Genomic DNA, 27,301 nt, shown 5'->3' with positions numbered 1-27,301 from the left:
GACATTAGATACAAAGAAATATTTTATGAATAATCAGCTTACTTTTGTCAGCACAGAAGCAAGTTCTCAACAGTTGCCTGATACTTCTTATATTCTGCACATACATACACTGACATTTACAAAAAAGATTTTTTTTTCCAGCTCAGCACACCGAGCACAGTTCACAGAGAATTTGGAAAGAGGGTGACAACTGGATTGCCAAATGTCAGCACATCCCTTGCCAATCCAAGTTGTAAGAAAATACAACCCCTGAAGGCCAAAGTTCCCAAAGACACCACAGGAAGGAGATGTGGTGTCGGAAGAGCTCTTGGGTGTTGACTCTGATGTGCAGCAGTGGTAACAGCCTTTGAATCCCAATGAAGTCGGAGTTTACACCAAAAAGGCAGCTAAAGAGTGGAAGTGAGGAGAAGCAGGACATGTTTTATTACAAAACCTTATCATTATTTTCACCTGCTTTCTAGGAAATTTAAATTAAAAAAACAGACATAAAAACTAATATGCAAAGCCTGGTAGGGATGTTAATACAACGGATTTCAGTCCTTGAATGCGTGTGATTCCTGAAAACACATCCAATAGATTTCAGCCTGGAAGTAGTCCTCTTTGATGAAGCTGCCTCAAGGACTTCACAGCACATGCCTCCAAAGACTTGATACTGCACACAACCACAGACCCCAAGAAGGACACGGCAACAGATGCTTTCCTGTGAGGGCCTGCACTGACATCTGCTTGTTTTGGGAATGGTTTCAAGCTGCCCTTGTCCTTGGTGAGCAAACCACCAGCTGCCTCACCAAGCCCTGCACTGAGGAGGTCCAGGTGGGTATATGAGTGGGGGGATCCCCCTCAAATGCCCCTGGGGCCCCACCATGCCACATTTAAATCTCTCAACAGCACCGCATGAATCAGAGAATCACAGAATCGTTTAGATTGGAAAAGGCACTTAAGATCACAGAGTGCGACCCTTAACCTAACACTGCCAAGCCTAACACTAAACAATGTTATAGAATCATAGAATCACTAGGTTGGAAAATACCTCTTGGATCATCGAGTCAAACCACTCCTACCTGCCACTAAACCATGTCCCTGAGCACCTCATCTACCCATCTTTTAAATACCTCCAGGGATGGAGACTCAACCCCCTCCCTGGGCAGCTTGTTCTGCTGCCCAATGACCCTTTCTGTGAAAAATTTTGTTCTGAGATATCCAGCCTGAACTCCCCTGGCACAGCTTGAGGCCATTCCCTCTTGTCCTGTCCCCTGTCACTTGGGAGAAGAGGCCAGCTCCCTCCTCTCTACAACCGCCTTTCAGGAAGTTGTAGAGAGCAATAAGGTCACCCCTCAGCCTCCTCAAGGCTAAACAACCCCAGTAAATATCTTTAAGCATCATGTCTACACAGCTTTTAAATACCTCGAAGGAGTGCAGTGATAGAATGAGGAGTAAGGGTTTTAAGCTGAAAGGTGGTTGATTTAAATTAGATATCAGGAAGACATTTTTTACTACGAGGATGGTGAGGCACTGGAAGAGGATGCCCAGAAAAGTTGTAGCTACCTCATCCCTGGAGGTGTTCAAGGCCAGGTTGTAAGAGGCTTTGAGCAACCTGATCGATTGTCATCTGAAGGTGTCCCTGCCCATGAGAGGAAGGTTGGAACTGGATGATCTTTAAGGTCCCTTCCAACTCAAACCATTCTACAACTCTATAATGATGACTCACTGCTTCTCTGGGCAGCCTGTTCCAAGGCTGACAACACTTTTTGTGAAGGAATTTTTCCTCATATCCAATCTAAACCTCCCATGATGCAATTAGCGGCCATATCCTCTTGTTCTATAATCAGTTATTTGGGAGGAGACCAACACCTGCCTCACTACAACCTCTGGTCAGGTAGTTGTGTGGAGTAATGAGGTCTCCCCTCAGCCTCCTTTTCTCCAGACGAATCAATCCCAGTTCCCTCAGCCACTCTTCAGTAAGACTTGTATTGCAGCCCCTTCACCAGCCTCGCTGGCCTCCTCTGGATATGCTCCAGAACCTCAATGTCTTTCTTGTAGTGAGTGGCCCAAAACTGAACATAGGATTCAAGGTGCTGACGCACCAGCACCGAGTACAGGCGGGATGATTACGTCCCTGATCCTGCTGGCCAAGCTATTTCTGATAAAAGGCGGAATGCTGAGTTTAAAAAAGGTGGATTTTTACCCTAAAAAATAAATCCCCACTCATCCTATCACTACATGCCCTTGTAAAAACCTCCTCGCCAGCTTTCCTGTAGCCCCCTTCAGGTACCGGAAGGCTGCTATAAGGTTTCCCCGAACCTAATCATAGAACTGCTTGGTTGGAAAAGACCTTTGAGATCATTGAGTCCAACCGTACCTGTCCAGTACTAAACCATATCCCTGAGCAATTCATCTACCCGTCTTTTAAATACCTCGATAGACGGTGGCTCAACCACCACCCTCGGCAGCCATTCCAGTGCCTGGTAACCCCTTTTAATGAGGATTTTTTTTCTGATGTGTAATCTAAACGTGCCCTCACACAACTTGAGGCCATTTTCTCTCATCCCATCACCTGTTATTTGGGAGAAAAGACTCAACACCCGCCTCATGGTAACCTCCTTCCGGGTGTTTGGAGAGAGTGACAAGGTCTCCCCCCAGCCTCCTTTTCTCTGAGCACCCTCTCAGCCTCCTTTCAGGTGGTTGCAGACAGTGACAAGGTCTCCCCTTGATACCAAAAATAACGGCAAATAAAGCTCTCTAGGACTTGTTTCTGAGTTTTAGAAAGCAAGCATTCTTTATCAGGCCTGAGCAATATGCAGGAGTGATCTCCATCAACCACGTGCAACAAGACAAAGGCTGGTTACGGAATGTATTTCCCACTTACATGCATATGTATAAATTTTCCCAGAAATCTTAGGCATATTCTATTACTTTCCAAGGTTTACTTTTAATGTTATGAAACTCTGAAACAGTCAAAACTTGCTAATTTGGAGCTGGCTCCAGCTCTCTGCCCGACCTTGGCTTTAAGACAGATGAAAACTCCAAATAGAGTGATTACAGAAGAAGAGACATCTGTTCAGCAGAGCATATTGTGTTAAGTATATTATAATTTTCAAAGAGAGGACAGTGTCTGAAAAACACCATTTTAAGGAAAACATGCTATCAGAGAAAGAAAACATACAATCAGAGGGATGTTCTGTGTAACTTTCAAAAACCACAACTGCTTAGATGAAATTTAACTGTACTTCAGCTTAAATCAAAATTTCCCTTTGAAATACTTCACATATTGTAACACCTTCAGCCTCCTTCTATCCAACCATCCATCCCCTGGCTTTTTGGGTGCTTGCAGAGTGACATGGTCTCCCCTCAGCCTCCTTCTCTCCAAGCACCCCCTGGCCTCCTCTCGGGTGGCTGAAGACACTGACATGGTCTCCTCTCCACCTCGTTCCCTCCAAGCACCCCCTCAGCCTCCTTTCGGGTGCTTGCAGAGAGTGACAAGGTCTCTCCTCAGCCTCCACCTCTCCCGGCCCCCTACCTCTCCCGGCCCCTCAGCCTTCTCCTCTCCCGGCCCCCTCAGCCTCCTCCCCTCCCGGCCCCCTCAGCCTCCTCCTCTCCCGGCCCCCTCAGCCTCCTCCTCTCCCGGCCCCCTCAGCCTCCTCCTCTCCCGGCCCCCTCAGCCTCCTCCTCGCCCGGCCCCCTCAGCCTCCTCCTCGCCCGGCCCCTCAGCCTCCTCCTCTCCCGGCCCCCTCAGCCTCCTCCTCTCCCGGCCCCCTCCAGCCTTCTCCTCTCCCGGCCCCTTCAGCCTCCTCCTCTCCCGGCCCCCTCAGCCTCCTTTGTGGCAGCTGCAGACCGTGTTGCGGTCCACCCCCCATCGCCACCCCTCCTCCGCACCCGCCACTGAGCCGCCCCAGGTCTGGCCCCGCCGGGCAGAGAGGCTCGACCGGGGCGTGGGATGCGGCGGGACGCGGTCTCAACGCCCCGCACCGCCCCTACTCACGGCTGCGATCCCGGCACGGGGCGGGGCGGGGCGGGGCGGGGCGGGCCCCGCCCGTGGGCGGGCGCGGGGGCGGCCATGTTGGCGAGGGGGCACGTGCGGAGTGGGCGTATGGGGATACCTCGCAGCGTCGCAGAAACACAGAATAGTTTGGCTTGGAAGGGACCTTAAAGCCCATCCAGTTCCAGCCCTCCTGCCATGGGCAGGGACACCTCCCACCGGACCGGCTGCTCAAAGCCCCATCCAACCTGGCCTTGAACACCTCCAGGGATGGGGCAGCCACAACTTGCCTGGGCAACCTGTGCCAGTGCCTCACCACTGTCATCATAAAGAATTTCTTGCTAATGTCTAATCCAAATCTTCCCCCTTTCAATTTCAAGCCATTCCTCCTCATCCTATCACTACCTGCCCTTGTAAAAGCCCCTCTCAGCTTTTCTGGAGCCCCTTCAGCTCCTGGAAAGCTTCTATAAGTTCTCCTTGGAGCCTCCTCCTCACTGAACACCCCCGACTCTCTCAGCCTATTCTCACAGCTGAAGTGTTCCAGCTTTCAGGTCATTTTCATGACCCTACTCTGGGCCTGTTCCAACAAATTCATATCTTTCCTACACTGGGGATTCCAGAATCGGACACAGTAATCCAGGTGGGGTCTCGTGAGAACGGAGTAGAGGGGAAGAATCTCCTCTTTTGACCTGCTGGTCACAATTCTTTTGATGCCTTCATGGCCCTCCTCTGGACCAGTTCCATACCTATTCTTATGTTGGGGATTTTCACTTGTGGTAATGGAAATGCTGCTGTGAGGAAATGTCACGTCACTCTCTGTGCACAGAGGGGATGGGCAGCCTGGGCTGCTGGCCATGGCAGGCTTGCCACAGTACTGGAGCAGAAGCCCATCTGGAGAGGAACTTAATGTGGGGCTGCCCTGCCAGAGGCCAGGGTGAAGGGCTTGATCACTCCCAACTGCTCAGCCAAGTGCTGGGACAGCTGGGTTTGCATGGTTCCTTCCAATCAAATAACACAGGCAGCTGCTTTTCACGAGCCAGCAGTGTGCTCGGGTTGCCAAGAAGGCCAGCAGCATCCTGGCCTGTATCAGAAATAGTATGGCCAAGCAGGACTCGGGAAGCAATCATCCCCTGGTACTCAGCAGTGGTGAGGCTGCACTTCAAAGAATGTGTTCAGTTTGGAGCCCCTCACTACAAGAAAGACATTGAGGTGCTGGAGTATGTCCAGAGAAAGGCAACAGAGATGGTGAAGGATCTGGAGCACAAGTCTTATTGAGGAGCAGCTGAGGGAACTGGAGTTGTTTAGTCTGGAGAAGAGGAGGCTGAGGGGAGACTGTGTCACTCTGCACAACTGCCTGAAAGGAGGCTGTAGCAAGGTGGTTGTTGGTCTCTTCTCTGAAGTAACAAGTGATAGGATGAGAGAAAATGGCTTTTAAGTTGTGTCTGGAGAATTTTAGACTGGGCATTAGGAAAAATCTCTTTACCAAAACAGTAGTCAATCATTGCAACAGGCACCCAGGGAAGTGGTGGAGTCTCCTTCCCTGGAGGTGTTGAAAAGACTTGTAGGTGTGGCGCTTTGAGACATGGTTGTGTTGGGCTGATGGTTGGACTTGATGATCTTAGAGTTCCTTTCCAACCTTAATGATTCTATGACTTCCCCCACTGCGTGACTGGAAGCAATGGCCCTGCTACAATTTTTGGCTGCCGGTTTAATCATAGAATCATAGAATGGTTTGGGTTGGAAGAGACCTTTGCAGGTCATCTAGTCCACCCTCCCTGTAGGAGCAGGGACATCTTCAACTAGATCAGGTTACTCAGAGCCCCATCCAACCTCACCTTGAATGTTTCCAGGGATGGGGCCTCCACTACCACCCTGGGCAACCTGTTCCAGTGTTTCACCGTTGTAAAAACTTTTGTCATTGTAAAAAAATTTTCTTCCTTATATCTCGTCTATATCTACCCTCCTTTAATTTAAACAAATTACTCCTTGTCCTGTCATACCAGGCCTTGCTAAGAAAATCTGTTCTCAGCTTTCCTGTAGGCCCCCTTTAAATACTGGAAGACTGCTATGAGGTCTCGCTGGAGCCTTTTCCAGGCTGAACTACCCTAGCTCTCTCAGCCTGTCCTCAGAGCAGAGGTGCTCCAGCCCTCAGATCATTTGCATGACCCTCCTCTAGACCTGTTCCAACAGATCCATATCTTTCTTACGTTGCGGTTTCCAGAACTGGACACAGTACTCCAGGTGGGGTCTCATGAGAACGGAGTAAAGTGGGAGAATCCCCTCTCTTGACCTGCTGGCCACAATTCTTTCGATGCAGCCCACGATATAGTTGTCTTTCTGGGCTGTGAGCGCACATTGTTGGCTCATGTTGAGCTTTTCATCCATCACTACACCCCCAAGTCCTTTTCAGGGCTGCTTTCAATCTCGTTAACCCCAGCCTGTATTGAAACCAAGGATTGCTCTGGCCCTGGTGTAGGACCTTGCATTTGGCCTTGTTGAACTTCATGAGGTTCATATAGGCCCACTTCTCCAGCTTTTCCAAGTTCCTATGGGAGTGGCACTGTTGGCCTTGTGAAGTTGCAGTTGTCTGACTGGGAGTTTCCATGCTAAGATCCCCAGTCCAGGGACTGTGAACAGCAGTGCCACGGAAAATGAGAAACGTAGTCAGTGGAGTGCAGGGGGCAGGGTGATGAACTGCAGTACAGAATACTGAGCTCCAGCACCATATCTCAGACCTGCAAAAACAATGCAACACCAGAACAAACCAGCTTGGTTGTTTATGATATCAGTGAGAAATAGATGAGTCTGCAGAAATCCAAGGAGCAGTTTTTCAAGATAATAAACATCAAAGGAATCTTTTTTCAAGTGCACTGTGCCACAAGCCAGGTACTTCCCTTGTGGTTTGAAGAGAGAAGGAACACTTGAGGCTGTGGGGAATAGTCACAAGTGTCACATCACCAGATCTTAATGGATCTGTTAGAGTGAGTCCAAAAGAGGGCCACGAAGATGATCAGAGGGCTGGAGCACCTTCCATACAAGGGCAGGCTGAGTGAGTTGGACTTGTTCAGACTGAAGAAGAGAAGGCTCTGAGGAGATTTCATATCAGCCTTCCAGTACTTAAAAGGGGGCTGCAGGAAAGCTGAGGAGGGGCTCATTATCGGGAAGTGCAGGGATAAGATGAGGGGTAACTGTTTTAAGCTAAGAGAGGGGAGATGTAAGTTAGATATTGAGAAGAAATTTTTTACTGTGAGGGTGATGAATCTTTAAGGTCCCTTCTGACCCAAAACATTATATGAATCTATGAGTAACACATGGGCTTTGGGACAAAGGGACATTGCAAGTCCTTAAATGGGCAGTTCTGTGTGAGAGGTAACAGTTAATAAGTATAGCTAAAGTAGCATTCGTTTCTTCCATTCTGTTTATATATGTACATTATCCAAAATATCCAATTAATTCAGCAGATTTTAATCCATCACCTTTTTCTGATTACCCCAGGTGACACTCTGGATAATGAATCAGTGATAAATAGATTTCCTTTCTGGCGTCACACCTGCTTACAGAAATTTGAACATATAGGCTGAATGGAAGTAAGTATCTGCGTTTGTGATAACTTAGTTTTTATGGACTAATAAAAAGAGTAAAATGCAAACCTCCATTCTTAGATCTTCATCCTGAGGAAAAGCACCCACACATCCTCAGGAGATCACTTTTTAGGATCAGCACTGAGCTGCAGAATTGCTAGCTCCAGTAATAATCTCCCACAGTGGCCAGTAATAGCACATGTTTCATCAGCTATCATGTGTTTTTCCAGGGAGTGGCAATGTGTGATTCATTTCAAATGCAAGTGTCTGTTACTGCATATTTTGAGAAATGAAGCCAGGAAGTTGCACAGAACCACATTACCATGGAAATTTTCACTGGGGAGGGAGGACACAAATAACACCAGTGAAACTCGCTAGCAATTTTGTGGACATAAAAATAATTGCATGCGCACCAAATATAGGGTGCTTACACCAGGAATATTACCATCTTTTCAAGAAAAAAGTTCGAGCAGAAATCTTCTGTCCACTTGAAAGTTGGAGCAAGCCAGTGTAGAATAGTTTGCAGATACTCCTCATTAATTAGAAGAGACAGAAGCATAGCAGACTGGGTTTGGGCTATGCAGCAATTAACTGGAAAGCTTAAAAGACCATTATCAAAACTGGATGAAAATGGGAGACATTTAGGATTGAATACCCACCTTAAGCCTTCAGTCTTTGTGGAAATGCCCTTCGGGTGTCCTGCACAGTCAAAACCCTCAGCATGTAGTTCCTTCATGATGGACTGGGGTGCCAGCAGGGAGAACATCATGTTAGAGAAATACATGTTGTGAGTGCAGTTTGCATCAGGATCTGCCTGCCGTGTCGTCTGTCTCCTGAGCTGAAGCAAGAAGTGCATCACTTCTGCATAAGCAGATCCTCTTGCAGAAAGAGCAGAAGGAGGAAACCAAATACTTTTGCCTCTGGGACTAACTGCTTTTGGGATGGGAAAAGATTTTAATAACCTCATTTAAATAAATGAGACAATTGACAGGAGAACTTCACAGCCACAACTTAAAAAATGAGTAATGCACATAATAAGTGAGTAATAACACAAAAGATAGTAGCCTGAAAGGAAGAAAAGCCCAACAGAATATTTGTATGCTCTTTGAACACCTCTGAGTGAAGTTCTTCAGGCGTGATATTAAGGTGAGAAATCATTGAGCAGGCCACCACAAGATGTCAGCATTGTAGAATGGTTATTCCTACCAGATACAGAAAAGTTCTTTGCATTCTATAAGCCTTTGGCATTAGATTGGGAGTTGTTGCATGATGGCATAATCTGGCCTTATTTCTTTTCAGCCATTGACATTAGGATGTAGGTCCAAAATTGGCTGCAAAGGGGAATTGCTTCAATGGCTATTTTTGGGGGTCTCTCGGTCTTAAAAACTTTTCTGAATGCTTTCAGGAGGTCAGTATTAACTACTAATGGTATATGGTGCCTTGTAGCCATCACTGAGTTGTTTCAGGCTGCATCCAGCCTGGCTGGAGAGCACTCACTGAAATTCAGCGTGTGTACTAGCATGTCAGGAGGTTGCCCAAAGCTCTTTGTTGTTGCATCCTAGGCTTTTTGTAAACCCTCACACTGGCTGGAGAAAGGTCTGCTGGCTTCAGTTCTGTGGAGGAAATGGGAAGACAGTCTGAAGCTATTTTGGGCTTCTGTTCAGTAAAGGATACTTGTGGTAACAGATCTTTTTAAAGGTGTCCAGAAACATAAGCCAAGTCACTAGGAAAAGAATAAACTTCTTCCCTCTCCCCTCTCCCCCCTGCCATTTCCTTTTGCAAGAATAAAAGATCTGAGCAGCATTTTTTTGTTTTTTATTTCTTTCAAATCAAGTAACCAGCCTCATTTGTATTTCACAATAAATTCATCTCCTATTTTCATGGGATGCTCTATAGCTTTTGCCTGTACCATTCAGTCCTTCTGAAACATTTCCTGCTGCAAACAAGGGCTTTCTCACTTTCCTGCTGGTGCGGCTGTCATCAGCCCTGCTGCAGTGCCAGCAGCTAGTGGCAGGCTTAGCAAGCAAGTTACTGTGTCCTGCTTAGGGAGGGGACACCAGTGGGAGGATGCAGTAAGCCAGGAGGGACTGTGTGGTTTCAGAGCCACCAGAAAGCAATTCTGCTGCATTTGCCTGTCCGTTCATCTGAGCTTTGGTCCATTCAGCTCTTGGCAGCAGCGATGGGAAGGTGACATCTTTAACCATCTGAAAATTTTGCCTGTGAGATGAGTTTGGCCACTGCTTAGAGGCTGTTTTATTGTCAAGTTTGTCTCTTCTACTTTTAGGGACCAATACAAGGAAAAAAAAGAGTTTACTTCTTCATCTTTTAGTCCCTTGGAAGAACAAGTGGGTAGTGTCACACTGAGATGCAGAGGATGGTAGATGTGTTCAGTATAACTCAGCCCAGCCTGTTTACTGTAGTTCAGTCCGATCCTGGTGCCTCGAGTATTGATGTTGGCATGGGGGGAAGTAGTTCTATATCTTCTTTTCTGTGGTACATGTGTTGTGGTACCGGGCTCCCTTCTGTCACTGTAAAAGCTCTCCCTGTGGTGACTGTGTTTCAGAGTAGCTGTAACTTCCTAAATATCTAGTTATGAAACCTTCTGATTATTTGATGATTTTAAGAAAATCGTCAAAAATGGTAGGCTAGGATGATGTCTAATGGATTGTGGTTAACTCAGTCATGCAGTCATGTCTCTAGCAACAGCATGGAGGACAACTTGCACAAAGATGCATGAACTAAGTGTTTTTAACTTTAAATTGTAGATTAGATAGCAACCACGGAACACGAAGACTTAGGAATAGATATAGTTCTTGTTTCAAAAGTCTCTTTCCATAACAGTTTATTATGAACCATCTGGTCTCATTAATGTTTTATCAAAAAACATCTGGCTGCTATATTGTTCAAGCTATTCAGTAGTAGGACTTCCTCATATATTAGCCAAAAGGAAAGGCTGTCAAACTACTGTGTAGTAGCCCCAAATATCTATGTAGGTCCTATATAAATATTTTAAAAGCATATTATTCCACATTAAATTATGAAAGTCTAAAAAAATATATCAGTAATAATATCTGGTATCAAGCTTATTCCTTATCCTTCTTAATTTTTCTTCTTTTTTTAACATCTTTTATTTTTTGGCCAGCTGGAACAGAACCTACAAAGTCAAATCACAAATTGTATTAAAATAACAAACATTAAGAAATTCTTTTCAGTAAAATAGTTCATATTGATTGTTATTTGTAGACAACCTTAAAGTTACAGTGAATGGAAGAACTAAGGAAAGCACATACTAAAGCATACATAGAAAGTTAGGACAAAATCGGCAAAACAAGAGGAGTTAAATGATCCGTGGGGAAGCCTGTGACTGAAGCTGCTTGGAGAGAGGAAAGCTGACTGTAAGGAAGAGTTTTCTTTGATCGGCTCCCCAGGCTTATTCTGATTCAATTCCTCTTCTGTCCTCTGAATAGTTGTGTATGCACAAGTGCCCTCAAAACCACTCAGTATCCAACTGAGGGAGCAAGTGATTTGGGCAGAATTTTCCAAAGAATCCACAGTATGTGGTTGCAGTTCCTCACAAGGCAGCCAACCGGATGGTGTTTCTATTACAATGACACAGAACTGGAGCATGGCTGTAGTCAAACCTTGCAAAATGTTCGGAAGCTAACATTAATATTTCATTGAATAACACCAGACTAACATTTTCATCTACTACAACATTTGTAGCAATAGCTTTATTATGATTTAAAACCAATTTTGTCTCTCTCTCCTTTGGTTTTTGTGTCTCCTTTGTTTTATTTCACAGGTATTTTGCAATTCCTTAACCCCCATTCTCATTACCTGTTACCTGTCAACTCAGTCTCTCTTTCAGAACTGAACAGCAACTGGAATTACTGTTCCAGGGCAATTTGAAAGGGGTTTCTCCAGGACAACAAAATGAATGCATTTTTGAGTACCCATAGAGATAAAATTGATCATTTTTCTTAGAGATCTTTGAAGTAGGCCATAGCCCACAGAAGGAGCAGATGCACCAAGAAGGGCATAAGCTGCATTGAACCCAGTGGCTCCAGAGGGTTCTGAAAAGCTGTGAGGCTGCATTGCTACCATAGGGCGAGTCAGGGCTCCTGCAGCTTCCCTGGGACTCTGCAGCAGGAGCTGTCAGGGTCATCTGCACCTTCTGCTGTGGAAATGCACACCACAAGGGAGGACAATAGGGAAAAAAACATGCCATTCTGCACAGGCCTGATAGCTCAGCCCCCTTGGGTACCAAGACTAAGGCCCCATGTTTCTTCTTAAAGCCACTACATTTTTCAGGTTGCTATTGCTACCTCCTAGTTTCAGCACATGAAAGGTTTTCTTTTCAATGTGTGACAGATACTGGCATAAGAACATGCCTCATTTTTCTGCACTAAAGGGAAGCAGGATGGAAAGAACACATTTCTTTTAAGCAGAAAGAGCGGAGATTTAGATTAGATATTCGGAAGAAATTTTTTTACTGTGAGGGTGGTGAGGCACCAGAACTGATTGCCCTGAGAAGTCACAGATGCCCCATCCCTGGGGGTGTTCAAGGCCAGATTGGATGAGGCTTTGAGCAACCTGACACTGTGGGAGGTGTCCCTGCCCATGGCAGGAGGATTGAAACTGGATGATCTTTAAAGCCCCTCCAACCCAGATCACTCCATCATTCTATGATTCTTTTTGAGACTAGAAGCCAAGGGCTGGTGAGCAGCTGAAGACAGTATGGGCTGCCAATTACACTGGAGTTCCTTTTGTACTATGCAACAGTGCTGCCCCGAAAGACAGCAAGGTGCCATAACGGTGGTGCTGTGGGTCAAAACGGATCAGTAAGCGTAAGAGGCTGCAGCTGTCCTGTTCACAGGTCGTGGCTAGGGCTAGAGTCACACAACCCCAGGTTATTGATGCTATTTCTTATACTGGAGTTACACATACAGACCAGCTCTTCACTATGCTGGAAAAAAATATCACGTATGAAACAAAGTGCTGGCCTGTTCTCTGATGATTGTGTTTTATTTGTTCTATCATAGGACTAAAACAGGTGTACTTGCTGCTTGTACTGCCCTTGTTTGTTTGACTGATTCATTAATTTGGGTGAGTAACATCTGTAACGGGTGATGCAAGTAATCTTGGGTGGATGTTTTTCTTGTTGCCAGTATTACCCTCTTTGCAACTGGGAGACAGGGATGCACTTCCTCCTACAGAACTGGTCACAGTCAGCAAGAACTAGGATTTATTTGGTTCCTCCTTAGTTATTGGCTGGCCTCACCAATGTCAATACACCAGAGAGTGAACAATGCAATTTCTAAGAGAGAAGGAAGACCAGCTGTGTCCTGTAAGGAAGTGTTAGTATGAAAGAAAACAATGAGCAACTGGTAGTGGGAAAGCATGAACTGCACTCATTCTTTTGGCTCGGAACGTGTGGCTGCATACTTCAACACTGAGAATCTTATTTTGACAATATATACTCTTTCCTCTCATTCCTTTCCCCCATCATTTCAAAGAATTCCTATTAGTATCAAGACAAAAGCATTCACATGAGCATCAGCTTTAGGAAGGTTTGCAGCTTGGTAAAATACAGTGGAACTCCTACTATAGCCTTTCTTGTGACACGGCACATCCAGATTTCTTTTTGTTTCCGATGTTGCCAAAAGGTGATAATATAATATTTTTGAGTTCTACCCTCCAAGAATTTTGAATGAAGTGCTACTCTGTCTCCAAAATGAAAGCAGACAGGTTAAGGATGGGCTAGGCTCACCATCCTCTGTTAACTGAAAAACTCAATCTTGCTCTAATTAACTGACCTACTTGCAGTACTCTTTCTCAGGCCAAGTCTTCAGTAGAATTTTTTCCTGTAATAGAACTTAAGAATTTGGTGCACTACTCTTGAACTTCATAAGAAAATTGATTTTCCCATCCAAAAACCCTATATAGCTATTATATAGCTCTAGGTGCTTTCACAAGATTTGTTTCACTGACTGAAGTGCAAGTAACAAACAATGAATACAAGTAGGATGATCTTCACTCCATCTTCAGTCAATGGCTGAAATGATAACGAACCTAAGAGTAAACAAAACAGTAAATCTCTATCAGCTATTAGACAGGTTCTCATCTATCAATAAATCTACATAATCTTCCTTGCTCTAGGCAGCAATCTAGGCACTGCAGCCATATCCTCATAAAACCTAAGAAGGAAAGGAGTTCTCAGTACTGCAGTAATTCAAACTAAATTTACTGCAGCCTTTATCATGGGTTCTTTTTTTTCAACACAAGTTAAAAAGTAAGAAATTTGTAATTTGGGAGAGCAGTTTTGTATTAAAGCAATTTTAATAAAACCCCACAATATTAACTAAGCCAAAAGTCATATTTTCAAATTCTAGTCTTGGTAAAATATCAAGTGAAACATCAGCTGAAAAAAATCCTCAAGGAAGAATAGTGCCCTAACACTTAGAGAATGCCAGTAGTTTCTGAAGTCTGTGCAATTACTGACAGAAACATCAACCAATGTTCACAGAACATCTTATCTTCCAGGAATTTATTATTGTTCCAAGAGCCTGTAAGAACTTGCATCAACGAACTCGCAGAGTCAAATTCTCAGTTAAATTAAGCCTCGGTTATACTCAGCTCAGTAGAGCAATGCTGATTTACCTCAAATGAGGGTTTACACATAGCAATTTAAAATATTTCCCTTGATGCAGAGTAAGCAAAGATACAAATTCCTGCCTATGCAGTTTTTCACCCCATTTAAAAACTCAGAGCAAGCCTACAAATTCTTATGTATCTGCTGTACTAGAGGGGGTCTAAGTTAAAAACCAACAAACTGAGCATGGTGAGCAACCTTTGCAAGATGAAAGAAATGTAGCAGAGGCATTAAAAAAAAAAAAAAAAAAAAAAAAGAAACAGAAGCCAGGATGTGTCATTTACTATGCAGAGCAAGCTTTGCTCAGCTGTCAGTGTTTTTCCTCACGCTATGGTGGTTTGAATAATTTTGCAGTAAGCAAAGTGACTTTAAATAGAGATTCCTGCAAACGAACAGACAACTGAGCTTAAACACAAATTCACTGCAAGGTCTGTATGAGCCAAGTTTACCTGAAACTTCTATAGAGGAGGAACAGTCTGTTTTATGTGGGTAGCACTGGCCACACTGTGGGCACTTGGCACGTTATTGTCTCAAGGGACAGTCATGGGAAATTCACTCCATATCCATTTCTCTGTAAAAGAAGTTCCTACTAGGTGTTCGTGATTAAAGACTAATAATAAACATCCCATGCCATCTTCCTCTCTCTTTTATAATTATGAAAATAACATTATTGCTTCTGTAAACCACAATTTTCCCAGCAACTTGAATAAAAGGCTAGTTCAGGTACCAGTCAAAGCATATTAGATCTCTATGGAATTAATCAACAATAAAGTGATTCCCACTGACATGATAAGCAAGTTCTAAAGTTCTTAACCCAATATAGAGCCAAAATGGCTGGATTTCAAAAAACAGGAACTGATTTTTGCCCACTATAAAAGCTGTTTTGCTTTCAGCCACTATCCTTATTCTGCCACGTACAACAGCTGAGGATATTTTGTGTAGTAACAGATTTGATCCAATTTTCCCAGCTCCTTCTGGAACCTGCATGCTCCCTGCTACCGAATCTTTCTATACACTGAGCCTAGGAAATGCTGCAGAACTGCAGTCAGGAATTACAGGTTGGTTGAGAATTATACTCACTATACTCTCACATTTTTCAAGTTCCTAATACATACATATTGCATCATATACACATATGGTGGGATTGTGAGACATAGCTGAGATCTGTCTGTCAGAGCTGTACTAAATCACCATCTCTAAGGGAGAAAACACATTAATACCATTTCCTTCCAGTTAGTTATTTTATACAGTAGATACTACGCTTCCTTGGTTTTAAAAGTTGTTTTATGGAGAAAATGTGGTTTGTGGCTTCCACATTCATGCTAAAGCATACCATTTATGCTGCCCATCTGCCTGCTAAAAACTGTTTTTAAGAATCCACTTCCAGCTCTAAAGGAATTCCACCTGCTTACCCCTTTCCCTGCCCCAGTGTCTGGCATAACCATACAACAGTGCTGTACAGTGCACGTGGGTAACTGGTAAGCAACTGGAACACTCCACAACTACCAGACAGATTCTAAGAGTGATAAATAAGGCTTCCAGCAGCTGGAGGCTCTCATACTTGCCATTTTGGAAACTGTAAAGGCACAGATCACTACAGCACCTGCTCTTATTTCAGCTGTCACTAACAGACTTAGAAGAAAGATGCTTACAACCCCTGGGAAAAAGTCAGGGTGCTCTATGACTTTTGCAAGTATGATTTATTAACATCCAACGAAATTGGTTACAGAGACAAAAATAATAAATCAAATTTTGCATCAAGGTGCTCCAACATTATTTTTGGAGTAAGTGAAGCAGAAAACAGAAATGGTCCTGACTACAGAAAGTGTTATTAAAAATATGAAAGTCAGTGATAATGCTAACACATAAGATACCTTTCTTCACTCTGAATTCACTAATTTCCTATCGAAACAAAGAACAAATTCAGCAGTTAGCAGCTTTGTGTAATACCTCATATATGTGGTATGTTTTTCCAATGCTGGAACTAGTAAAACACTGTTAACATAAGAACAAGACTGCCCAGTTCTCAAGGATACCAACCATCTCAGGTGTGAAGCTGAAGGAGCTCATTGCCTCTAGTGGATCAACCTCCCAAACATTCTCATAAGCTTTAATACAGTTTTGTTTTATATAACAAAACCACCAAATCCACAATTTATATAAAAGCCAAACCACTTAAAATATTTTTTTAACATATGGCAACTATTTATGTGGAAATTTCTCTTATTGCTTTCAAAAGCCACAGCAAGAACAGCATCTAAGAACTGAGCAGTACAATAAACATTTGGTGATAAGGTACAGCATTCATCAAGTTTCAACAGATAAGCCAGATAACATGCAGTTTCTTATGAACCCACAGCTGCTGGAATAAGTTGCACCCACCAGTAGCTAGAAAAGAGAACAGATGAGTAAGTGAATACTGTGAATTTTATTTATGGTAGGCATAATCCATGAATGAAAATCTACTCAACTAAAAACCCCTTCCATTTGAACTTTGCTCCTTTGAGTAGCACCACCTGACTCTAGCCCTTGCGAGATGTATTCAGTTACGTGAAGAAGCTGGATTTCATCCTTCTCTCTATTATATCTGCACCGTGGGCCAAGTTTTGCCCTCCCCTTCAGCTTGTCCCCTCTGTATGAGTCGTACACAAAAATGGCTGTATTGAAAAAATAAGGTATGTTGAAAATTTCCTTGAAAGCTGGTCATCTAGAGAGACAGCAGCAGAGATTTACACACAAGCAGATGCAAGGACGTTAAATAGGACTATGTTGAGCAGCTGCAGCTGTGTATTTCCACAGCACGCTACCCTTACCAGGTCTGACCGCAGAGTGCACATGCGAAAAGTCTTGTTCACAGTCAAGGAAAAGATAGAGAAGTGGGCCACAATGTTTATGGAGAAAGTTTTTAGCTACAGCTTTTAGGCATGATTTGTCATTTAAAGGCTTGTAAGAATGGTCCGTTTCCCTATTCTTCAGAGATTTTTTTAATAAAGAGAAAAATGAGACACTGAATAAGGGACCCTATAGATACAAGGGGCCACATGGAAAACCTAAACAGGACTGTAAACAGCTGAGAGAGATGGAGGGGCATGAGAAGGGCTGAGGTCTTTGTTAGGTTGGTTTGGGTTTTGGTTTTTGGGGTTTGTTTTTCTTTTTTTTGAGACCAGCACTCAATCTGTGTGCAAAAGGCTGCCCCTGGTTGTATATTCTGGCCCCATGAATTTGTGTTCCTTTCTGTACAGTGATATGTCTTCAACACTAAACTGCCAAATAATACGGTGACTGCAACCACCACCTCCTTCAGAAGACAGGTAATCCTGCTTCCAGTGCTTCAAAGAAAATTTGATAGTGGAAGAACAGGCCTCTAGGATTTTTCCTTATCAAAATTTGGGCTGTTTCCTTTCTTCTTTCTATGAATCTAATTTTCCAAGGTCTGTGTAAGGAACCTGAGTCCTTCGCTGGATCCGTTTTTCAAAAAGCATCTAAAAAAAGTATATCAGTGCTGGCAAACTAGCACATAAAGCATATCTCAGAGAACAGAGATTCAGAACAGAATGCAGTTATTAATGATCACTGGATCGGTGGCTTCAATCCCTCTAGTTCCTCTCAGTCTATAGGGCACTTTATGTTACCAACAGTAACCTTCTAAACAAGTTACGCTATTTCATAATCCCAAACTTACACTGTACCAAACTCAGAACATAGGTGTCAAGTCTGCAGACCTGGAAGGAGAGCTGTGGGTTTCAGTTTCCAAGAGCAATACTTCCATGATTTTTTTTTCTTTCTTTGCTATGTAATTAGAAAACTGAGCCAGTGTTCTAACACTCAAGGGCCTAAGCTGCTCCATCGTCTTGACCTAAGTTTATAGTGAGTGTTAAAAGACACACAAAAGAAGACAGTGCTAGATGAGTGCTTCTCAAACTGCCCTCCAAAATCACAATAAGTAGTGTTTACAAAGTCATCAAATAAGAGAGCTTTAACACCAGGAAGTAGTCATCAGTAAATTTTAAGACTGATACATTAAGCTAAACAGCTTGGGGATCACTGCTGTGTATGAAAGGAAACAGTAAGTTGCCCAAAACATTCTTTTTACCATTCATGTAGAAAGATCTGAAGTTTATGGAAGAAAACTACCAAAATTTCATATTTTACCAAGAATAACTGTATAGAGTATATTAAGCTTTGTGATTGATAAATATATATTTTATGCATAAATACAAAGAACTAACATCAAGACAATTTTCTTCCACTTCTTAATATACAGCCAAGAGAAGATTAACAACTAAACCCAATTCTTTCGTACAAAAGTAAGGAGGGACAACTATACTGCAGTGGGAAATACAAGGTCAGAGGATCATTCACAACCAGTTACATCGTGTTTGCAAATGCTTATCAGAGATTTACAAAAGGTGCTTGTGCAATGACTTTGCTTCATGCATATATGAAATGCCCTAGGTTATTCTCAGGCATTATTTTTCTGGAGATCATAGTTAAATTCCAAAGTTTACCTTCATGATATGGCAATTTTACTGAAGAAAATTTTATATAAGGCACTCCTCAGCCCAGTACTGCTTGTCATTAAACAAATGTATTGTAGATATTTTAGACTGTAAGATACAAGGCAACATTGCCAGTTTGATTTCTCAAAAAAAATCATGACTCGAACACCACTATGAGATTTGTTTCATTTAACACCTGCTGATTTTAATGCATTACAATACTTAAACTTTGCCTTTCGGCCTCTAATCCTATCATTTCAGATGCTATCAACTATTAGGTCATATGTCAAAGTACAGGGAAATCCCTCTCCATACATAGAGACTACAAACCCAGCAGTCAGATCAGGCAGGAATCACAGCGGCTGCCAAAGAGGATGATAAGCAAGTTTAATGCATCTTCCACAAATTTTGCTCCCTTTCTTAAAAGCTTTTTTATTCTTTTGATTTCCCTTCCTCATTTTTATTGTTAAATGAAACTTATTTTTTTGTATAAATGGTAACTACCAACAGGAAGGATAATTACAAATATCAATCAATTTCTGGGCCAAGTTTTCACAGTTAATACGAGAACAAAACACAGGAAGGGAACAAGCCATGAGATCCTCACTTTCCTTGAAAAGCCATGCAATGCCCAAAGGTTAAGATTTCCTTTGGAATCAAAGCTGAGATTTTGTCTTCATGTTGATGTGAACCTTGCCTCGTTGTAAGCTGCTGGCCTAGTAGTCAGTCTTTAAAAGACATATTAAATAGACAGAATTACGCTAGCTTCTTTGGTAATAAATTACAGAAACGACAGAGGCAGAGTTCCTGGGCAAAATGAAAAAGCCTTCGTCTGCCTCTAAGACAACAGGGCTTCAAGGTAAAAGAAAACAAAACTCAAATATACATCTAATCTTACATCACAGATTTGGTTTAAAATGGAAGCGTTCATAGTATTTCCTTCATGTTACATATAATACATAGATCCATTTTTAATGGGTTTTCTTCAAAACAATGCAGCACACAGTAAAGTACAAGCTTTTCTAAGCTACTAGTGCCCCCAGGAGTCTCCCTTATCCATGCCTTGTCTGATTCTTCTAGTCATAAGTCAGTTAAACACGCCAATGGCATTTGCGTTTGTATCACTGAAGTGGCATGTACAAAAAAGAGGTGATATGTGACAGGATATAGATCTAAACTTGGAAACTGTACTGTTGCCAGACAGTCATAGAGACATAGAACAGACTTGAAGAATCATGGGTCAGGCTTGAGTTGCAGATAGGCAGGAATGCAAATTATTTTGTTAATGATTGTGGCATTGTGATTTGATAGAAAAAAAATACTGCCCATTGCTATAATTTTCATTCAAAAGTGCGACTTCTGCTACATTTGTTCCCTGCTAAATTTCTGATCTATGGTTTGGTAGTTTCACAAATCTAGCCATATGCATAAAATTGCAGGAAAGAGATGCAATTGATTTAGTGCAAGACACTTGAATATTTGTCTAAACATAACAAACAAACAGAGGAAGATCAAAGACTCCATACATTTCTCCATAAGGCAGATGGTAATTTTTTAAATATAAGATCTTAAATATGCTCTTTATTTCTTAAGAGGTAGAAAATATCAAAATACTAAGAAAAAAATTCTAGCTTAAAACAATCAGCTTGCTTACTTTTTAAAAAGTCTTACTGTTGCAATTTTTTTAGGTTAATAAAAACAAATGAAGCTATGGAAGCACAGGATTTTGTGCTCTGTATAGATTTTACTTACTGGAAAAAGAAAGAGCTTCTTCATCTAGTCAGTGCTCAAGCAGTATATACAAAGGATCTCCTCCTCTTGCCCTGTTGGGGGCTATAAATCTGGAAGATTCCTAGTGGAAAATTTTAGCAATTCTTGAATTTCTAATACTACATTTAGCCGGGTACAGTTTATGCATAAGGCAGCAGAACCACTGATGTAAGCTCAGAACTACCTCTTCATAATGCTAAGAAAGCTAATAGAGACAAAAGCTTATTGAAATCTTTTCTACAGGCAACAAAAGATCATACTCAGATTCCAGCACCGGCTGATAAATTTGTTTTAGCAATTTATACCAGCCCAGAGACAGCTTTACTACTCGTTGAACTGTGGAAGCCTACACACAGTTTGCCGTACTAAGGCTTGCACTCTGATTTCTCAGCACAGCTAGGAGGTGCTGATGCTACTGTCTCCAATTCAATTCAATAAGGCATAAGTTAACTCAGAACTGACATTATTACACATTGGAAAAGTAGTGTAAAAGCTCATCTTTTCCCTCTCACTGGAAACATTCAGTACTATTTATGAAATATTTTATAAAAAGAAGTTAGGGTATTTATACATTGAAACAATCACTGCAATAATCAGAGTAAAGGAAACAAATCAATTATCAGATTCTAAATTAAGCACAAGTCTGGAGATATGCAGACTTGCACTCATACACACACCCCACACATATATTATATGTGTGTGTGTATATATATATAGGTGTATGTATAGAGAGATATATTTTACATATACTTCTAAATCAGATCCAAGAATACAGCACGGAAAGTCTTTCTTCACTTAGCTCCTCTTTCACCAGAGGACAGGATTGTCCAGTTTGGAAAAACCAGGTTCTTTTCTAAGGTCCATGTAGGTTCCATTGCTCACCCAGGAGTCATCACTGGATTTCCTATGAAAGATGAAACAAGTGCCTTAAATGTAAAGCTTATATTTTCCATACATGTTCAGCGTACGCAAAGCAGCACTATGCACAGATAACCAATCCAGCCCATGGACTAGGGCAGGGAAACTCAGTACAGACTTCAAATAAGGGAAAGTAGCTTAGAGAGTCAAACCCATAGGTCTCCACTGGGCCTCGGAGATGCACCTCAACAGCCTCATGTTCAGCTGAGATCAACACTCTTATTTCACTGTCACGTGCCAGTGCTTTGCACTTAAAACTACACTCCAAGTTTATTTTGTGATCTCAAAGGCAGCTTTGAGTGGGAAGTAGAAACTTTCCTTTTACCTCTCCAAAGATGGCTCAGCACAGTTATTGCATAAAGAGAGCCTATAGCTCTCAGTCAAGAGGCAAAGACTCATTGTGTGAGGTATCATATCCTGAAGGAATCAGTTTGCAACACTTTTGACACAACAGCTAATTACTCTTTTAAGTAAACCAAGGCCTGTGATTTGCTGAAGAGAGAAATCACTACTGAAAAGCCAAATGCATAATTCATACCTACTCTAGCACTGGGTAACACTTCACTATATGGTAATTAAATTCTTTATTCTGTTATTAAATCTGTGGCACAGATCTCAATTTTCAAATCCTCATTGTGAGGATTCAAATGCTCATCCTTATTGACAGTTCTCATTGTGAATATACAATTACAAAATATTAGACCGCCTCTATCCTGCTGCAAGCAACATTTGGCTCTCCTTAGTAGTGTGACTGACATGGCTGAGTTAGCTCACCAGCTTGTCAGACATGTAGTGGCCTCAGCCATTCCCTTTTTGCACCTATTTTAAACATTTCTGTGTTCCTCAGAAGTAAAGTATCTATCTATCTAGAAAAAAATAAATTAGGATCCCAGTTATGTTAACTGTGATATACAGGCCCATACAACATTCACTTCGGCTCCAACTCCTTCATTGCAGAATAACAGAGAAGCTGGAGGGCAAAAGGTCACATCGTCCCTAGCATTTATTTTTGTATTTTGATGGCTCAAGTCTTCTGTTAATTGATTTACAACATGAAGAAATGAAGCGCCCTCTGAATGATAATTCTCCCCTATGAAATAGGGAAAACATGCTCAAAAATAGCCCTGGAAATGAAAGGCTCCAACTCTGCACACTTCTGCACAAGACAATTCCACTGCATTCAGCACAAGTTCAGCAGAGGCAGTTAAGGTAAATCCAGAAAGAATTGAAAGAATCAAGGATGCTACATGCACTCAGTGAAATTCAAATGTAGACTAAACATCAGTTGCCATCCAGGCAAAAAAATTAGGAAGAAAACCAGGAATGCAGTAATTAAAAAGCAATATATAATTCTGAGTTTTAGCTAAGTCTGGAGTGTTCTACATTGCCAAAGTAAAAAAAATCAAGAATATAGAAGAAATTTGGAAAAAAATGTAGCCCACTTTACGGCAGTTTAGACTCAGACCTATAATGAGAATTTCAATAAATGACAGTATATGCTATTTATTATAGACTACCTGAAAAATCTAGGCTGATGCTCTAGATTGTTTTCCTCCAATACCTTCCGTCGTTCTCTCTGTAGCTGCTCTATCCTCTGCTTTTGCATTTCAGCTCCTTCAATATTCCCTTCTTCTAGAAACCTGTAGTTCCAACAGAGAAGAAACACAATTGGTGCTCCTATCTCCCATCTTTGCCATGTCCTCTAGAGCTCCAGTATCTGACCTTTACAGCAGGCAGTTCACAGTGTTTCGAAGGTAAACAGTTACATCTGCAGACAGCTGCGCTATCAAAAAGTACTTACAGAAATCTAACTCACATAAGAAGCTAAGGTTCATCACTATATTATATTCTTGTACTTGGAATTAGAGAAATTCCACTGCAGAAAGAAATTTCAAGTGTTTCAGATTTTGTCTATTCAACCACAGTATGAGCGACACCTAGTACCTGAAGTACCGAACTTTTAGCATCATTGGAAAGGCAGCTATCTAGAAGAATCCAAGAGCCAATTTTAGGATAACTGTCAATAATGACTAGACCACGTCTTGGTAAGTAATAAAATGTCTGTTTCTCACAGACATCAATGTAGAAACAGAAATACATTGCAGGCGTCTACAGGAAATTATCTGAGCTTAGGGTGAAGTAAGCATAAAGAAGATTAAGAACTATTTGAGGAAGTTATTTAAGAGTTAACATTTCTTACCTTTGGTCCGGCCTAAATCTAGTATCAGTGGATGGGAGTAATGACCTAGTTTGAGAGTCCAGTTCATTTAACTCCAGTGCAAATTGAGTAAATCCATACCACTGTTGATAATCTTTAGGCATCGGATCTAAAGAAGAAGAGAGCACATTCAGAATCTCAATTAAGGACTATTACCCGTCGAAAGAAAATTCCAGCCTCCCCTCAGTCATTTGTTCATCTCTGAACCACAGTTTCAGTACTGGGGGAATAAGATGTTTTTAACAATGTGACAAAAGACAACATCCCCCTTGATAACTGCACTGCAACAAAACAGATTTCTGTTCTCTCAGCTGAATCAGAGCACAACTGTGATGAAGGCCAAGCTATTATCACAGCTCTTTTTCAAACTACAGTAGACAAAACCTCACAGTTTTGGGACAAGTTCAGATATGGCAGTCATTACAGAATTGAGCTTTGTAGGCTCTCTTCTACTGTTCAATACATGAAATACAAAACACTTCTCTACACAAAAAATGAGGAGGTTTGTTCCTTTTTTTTTTCCTTCTTACTTTTAGAGTCTTTAATACCCACTTCATGCCTAAATACGAAAATGGGAGAGAACGGAGAAAACACAGGAAGCCATGGAATTAAGTTCTCCATATAATTTAAGTTAAACAATGTATTCTGGTCAAAATTTTAACTGCTTGGCAGAAATCTAGTATTCCACATAAAAATAACCAGAAGTCGAGGCCTAATAAAGAGATGAAAATCATAAGATTCCAGCAGATCTCAAGTTCTGTAGGTTAGGCATTCAGATCACTAACTTGCTCTCCATATGCAGTTTGAAGATGAAGTTGTCCCACAGTATAAACTTTCATGCCACTTCCCAAAGAGTCGATGCACAACTTTCCCAGCTTTATCCATGACACTGCCTTCAATTTCATGTACATTTGGATTCCAATACTTCGCCTAGTATTAAGAGCATAAAAGATCAAGCGTGGGTGATTTTGCCATGTCAGTAGCACCATGCTGTAGAGTGGCTTTCTTCAATGAAAATTATTCACTTAGGTGTGCATTACAATATCATATGCAAATGACTGCTGTCAGTGCTATTAATTGGCCTATTAAAATGCTAACATTGAGAATTGTAATTATTCTGTTTGTCTTTTTTAGGGGCTGTACTAGGTGAAGCATAGCTGACCTTGAATTTTGCCCACTGACTCCTGATTTGGTTATCTACAACTTCCCCAAATTTGCAGAAGAGGAAGAGAAGGAACTGAAACAGTGATCTCCACTTTAGACAATACACAGTATCAGAGGTATAAGATTTGCAGGCTCTCAACCTTTGACATTTGAACTCTTTGACATGAACTCTTTGACATTGAACATCCACTGCAACTTTGCAAATACATTACAGTACTTGCACATAAGTACTTGAGAAAAAAAAAATCACCCCAATGCTTTAGAAAGTGCAAAGTATTTAGGAAAATCAAATAAGAAAAGGAAATTCCCTTCTGCTGCTGAGCCATGCTGCACAGGTATGCTGAAGTGCTTAGCTTGTATGTGTATGTTCTGCTTTTACGTAGAGCATAACCTTTCTCCAGCAATCAGATACAGAAAATGCACATTAGGGTTTAAGTCTCCTACCATGCTTTTCAAAACTATTTCTGAGCTTAGAAATTTTGGCATGGCTTTAGGTTTTCATTGATTTTCCTTTACTAGGAAGAAGTCATCTATTGCCAAAAACTAATTTTAATTTCAGTTACAAGGGGGTTTCCTGAGGACATCATATCTTGATGCCTTGTACTGAAGAAAAAGCTTTGAGTAACACCCCAACTTCTCACTCAAACTCTTCCAAGTACCTGCAAAGGCTAGAAAAGAGCACTGAATGAAGCACTCTGCATAAGCACTGGTTCTACAGTTGCCAAATGCACAGCAGATGCCAGTCGTTAGCAGGAAGCTTGTGGTAAACCACTGTGAGAAGATATTTGGACAACTTGTGTAAAGCACAGAGTAGGTTTCTCATCATATCTCCTCCTTTCCTCATATTTTTCTGCATATCCAGTGGAATCACCTAAGAAAGCTAATACTTCTCTTTTTTTTCTGGCTCCACCTAGCAAGTTAAAATTTGTCAAAGAATCACAGGTAATTACAACAGAAATATATGAAAACACAGCTTGTAAGCAGTTGTACTGAGCTTCAGCAGACAGCATCTACCCACTCTGTGTCTGTTAGAAAAGGCACTGCCAACACTGCTGTGGTTTCTGCTGTGGTTACCTTTATGAAAGTCAGTTTGCAGTGGCAGGTGTCATCGTTAAGATTTTTGATGATGATCTCTCCATAGTGTTCAATCCATCTTTGCCCGCTTAAGATGTTATGGATGCAGGATGTTACCTTGTTCCATGCAAAATGGTCTTTAAAACTGGAAGGAAAATACACACAATAAAAATCTCATGCTATGTTCAAGTGGGCTCACAAACTTGGGGAAAAAATTGCTGGGAACTTCATTAGAAAAACCCCATAAAACAAATTTTTTTTCTGGAATGCTTCATCTTCTCCCACACCTTCTCAAAAATAAACCCAGTGGCAACAATCCCGTCTCCCAGAAAACCCTTTTCACTTCTGCTATAAACTTTGGTCTTGAATTCAGTTTTCTCTCAATTTACTTGTGCCTCTTTACCACTTTCAGGTTTAAAAAAATAATCATTCTAGTATGTTCTACTGGATGAAATGCACAGCTTGTAACACAGTGACCACTGAGAATACAAGGACATGGGCCACAGAAGTTATAAAAAGATTTATCGAGTGGAATGAGCTTGGCTCAGGCTCTCAAGGCTGAGCCTATGTGTGTGCTTCAGGCAACAGCAAAAGTTCTCACCAGGTAGTTCAAGATGCAGAACTGGAAGACTGGAAGACAGCAGACAGGGAGAGAGATGAACAAATACTAAAAGGTAACACAACATTTTACCTTATATTAAAGAAGTAGATGTTTTAAAGTGTCATGAAGACATATTCAATAATTTGTTTTGGATGTTGACAGTTAAGTTGCTACTGGTAAGTTAAAGGGTAACCTTACAAAGCACCAGTTTCCCCATAGCAACTGCCTCACACACATCCCATGAGGATATTAGAATCTTTCCTTACCTTCCCTTAATCACTTGCTGCATTGTAAGAGTATGCAACAAGGACAGTTTTCACAGATTAGCAAATATGTGGTCAATTTACCCGACAGTAACTTGTTTTCCTGTCCCTACCTGTAGGTCACATGCTCTGTCACTCATGCTAAAAATACTGTATTTGCTCCAAAAAATGCCTTAATACTAACACCTCATTTTTGCCTGCAGCCTCAGTACTTTTTTTGTACCCAATCCTATGTCAGATATATAGAGATACAAACCAGCACATGGAGATTACATATGAATCAGATTATCTCCCAGTTCACCAAGCCACCATGGGTTCTAACCCTTGCCTCTGAGCCCTCACTCACATCCTAACGACCTTTCGCTCCACAGCATAGACTGGCCACTATGAACACAAGATGTTTTTATACATTATGTTTTGCATACCGTCTTACTATATCACAATTTTACCCATTTAACAAAAAGGGCATGCTTAGTCACTTAGTTGGATGAGTGCTTAGTTCTTGAGTTATTTTTCTTTTGTGTTTTTTTGTCAGATGGCAGAATCATTAATTTTGCAGACTCTTTGGAAAACAGATTTAATTGG

General features: G+C 41.7%; 2 protein-coding genes across 13 annotated transcripts in view; both read right to left on the bottom strand.

Moving 5' to 3' along the window:
- The window catches only part of GSDME (gasdermin E), a 31,574-nt gene extending 27,570 nt beyond the window's left edge, over nucleotides 1-4,004 (bottom strand). Inside the window, exon 1 of one of the 7 annotated variants that reach the window (XM_054059817.1) lies at nucleotides 3,980-4,004. Coding sequence is in view for 4 of the 7 variants with exons in the window: in XM_054059810.1 (XP_053915785.1) it covers nucleotides 43-106 (64 nt within the window). In the remaining 3 variants the exon portion in view is untranslated. Of the gene's footprint in view, nucleotides 1-42; nucleotides 2,463-2,554; nucleotides 2,833-2,866; nucleotides 2,919-3,277; nucleotides 3,293-3,832; nucleotides 3,870-3,979 lie in introns of those variants that run through there. The other 6 variants (XM_054059815.1, XM_054059814.1, XM_054059816.1 and 3 more) reach the window with 6 other exon arrangements.
- A 13,426-nt stretch (nucleotides 4,005-17,430) lies between these two features.
- Nucleotides 17,431-27,301, bottom strand: part of OSBPL3 (oxysterol binding protein like 3) — an 89,571-nt gene continuing 79,700 nt past the window's right edge. For all 6 annotated transcript variants that reach the window (XM_054058224.1, XM_054058223.1, XM_054058226.1 and 3 more), the window contains 5 exons: nucleotides 25,853-25,997; nucleotides 24,400-24,544; nucleotides 23,597-23,723; nucleotides 22,914-23,036; nucleotides 17,431-21,382 (listed from right to left, as the gene is read on the bottom strand). In XM_054058224.1, coding sequence (XP_053914199.1) covers nucleotides 21,286-21,382; nucleotides 22,914-23,036; nucleotides 23,597-23,723; nucleotides 24,400-24,544; nucleotides 25,853-25,997 — 637 coding nt within the window. In that variant the 3' untranslated portion in view covers nucleotides 17,431-21,285. The remainder of the gene's footprint in view (nucleotides 21,383-22,913; nucleotides 23,037-23,596; nucleotides 23,724-24,399; nucleotides 24,545-25,852; nucleotides 25,998-27,301) is intronic.

Source organism: Cuculus canorus, chromosome 2, assembly GCF_017976375.1.
Source record: "Cuculus canorus isolate bCucCan1 chromosome 2, bCucCan1.pri, whole genome shotgun sequence".
In the NCBI taxonomy this organism is placed as follows: Eukaryota; Metazoa; Chordata; class Aves; order Cuculiformes; family Cuculidae; genus Cuculus; species Cuculus canorus.
The sequence above is the reverse complement of the archived record's forward strand: the minus strand, read 5'-3'. Positions and strand labels throughout refer to the sequence as shown.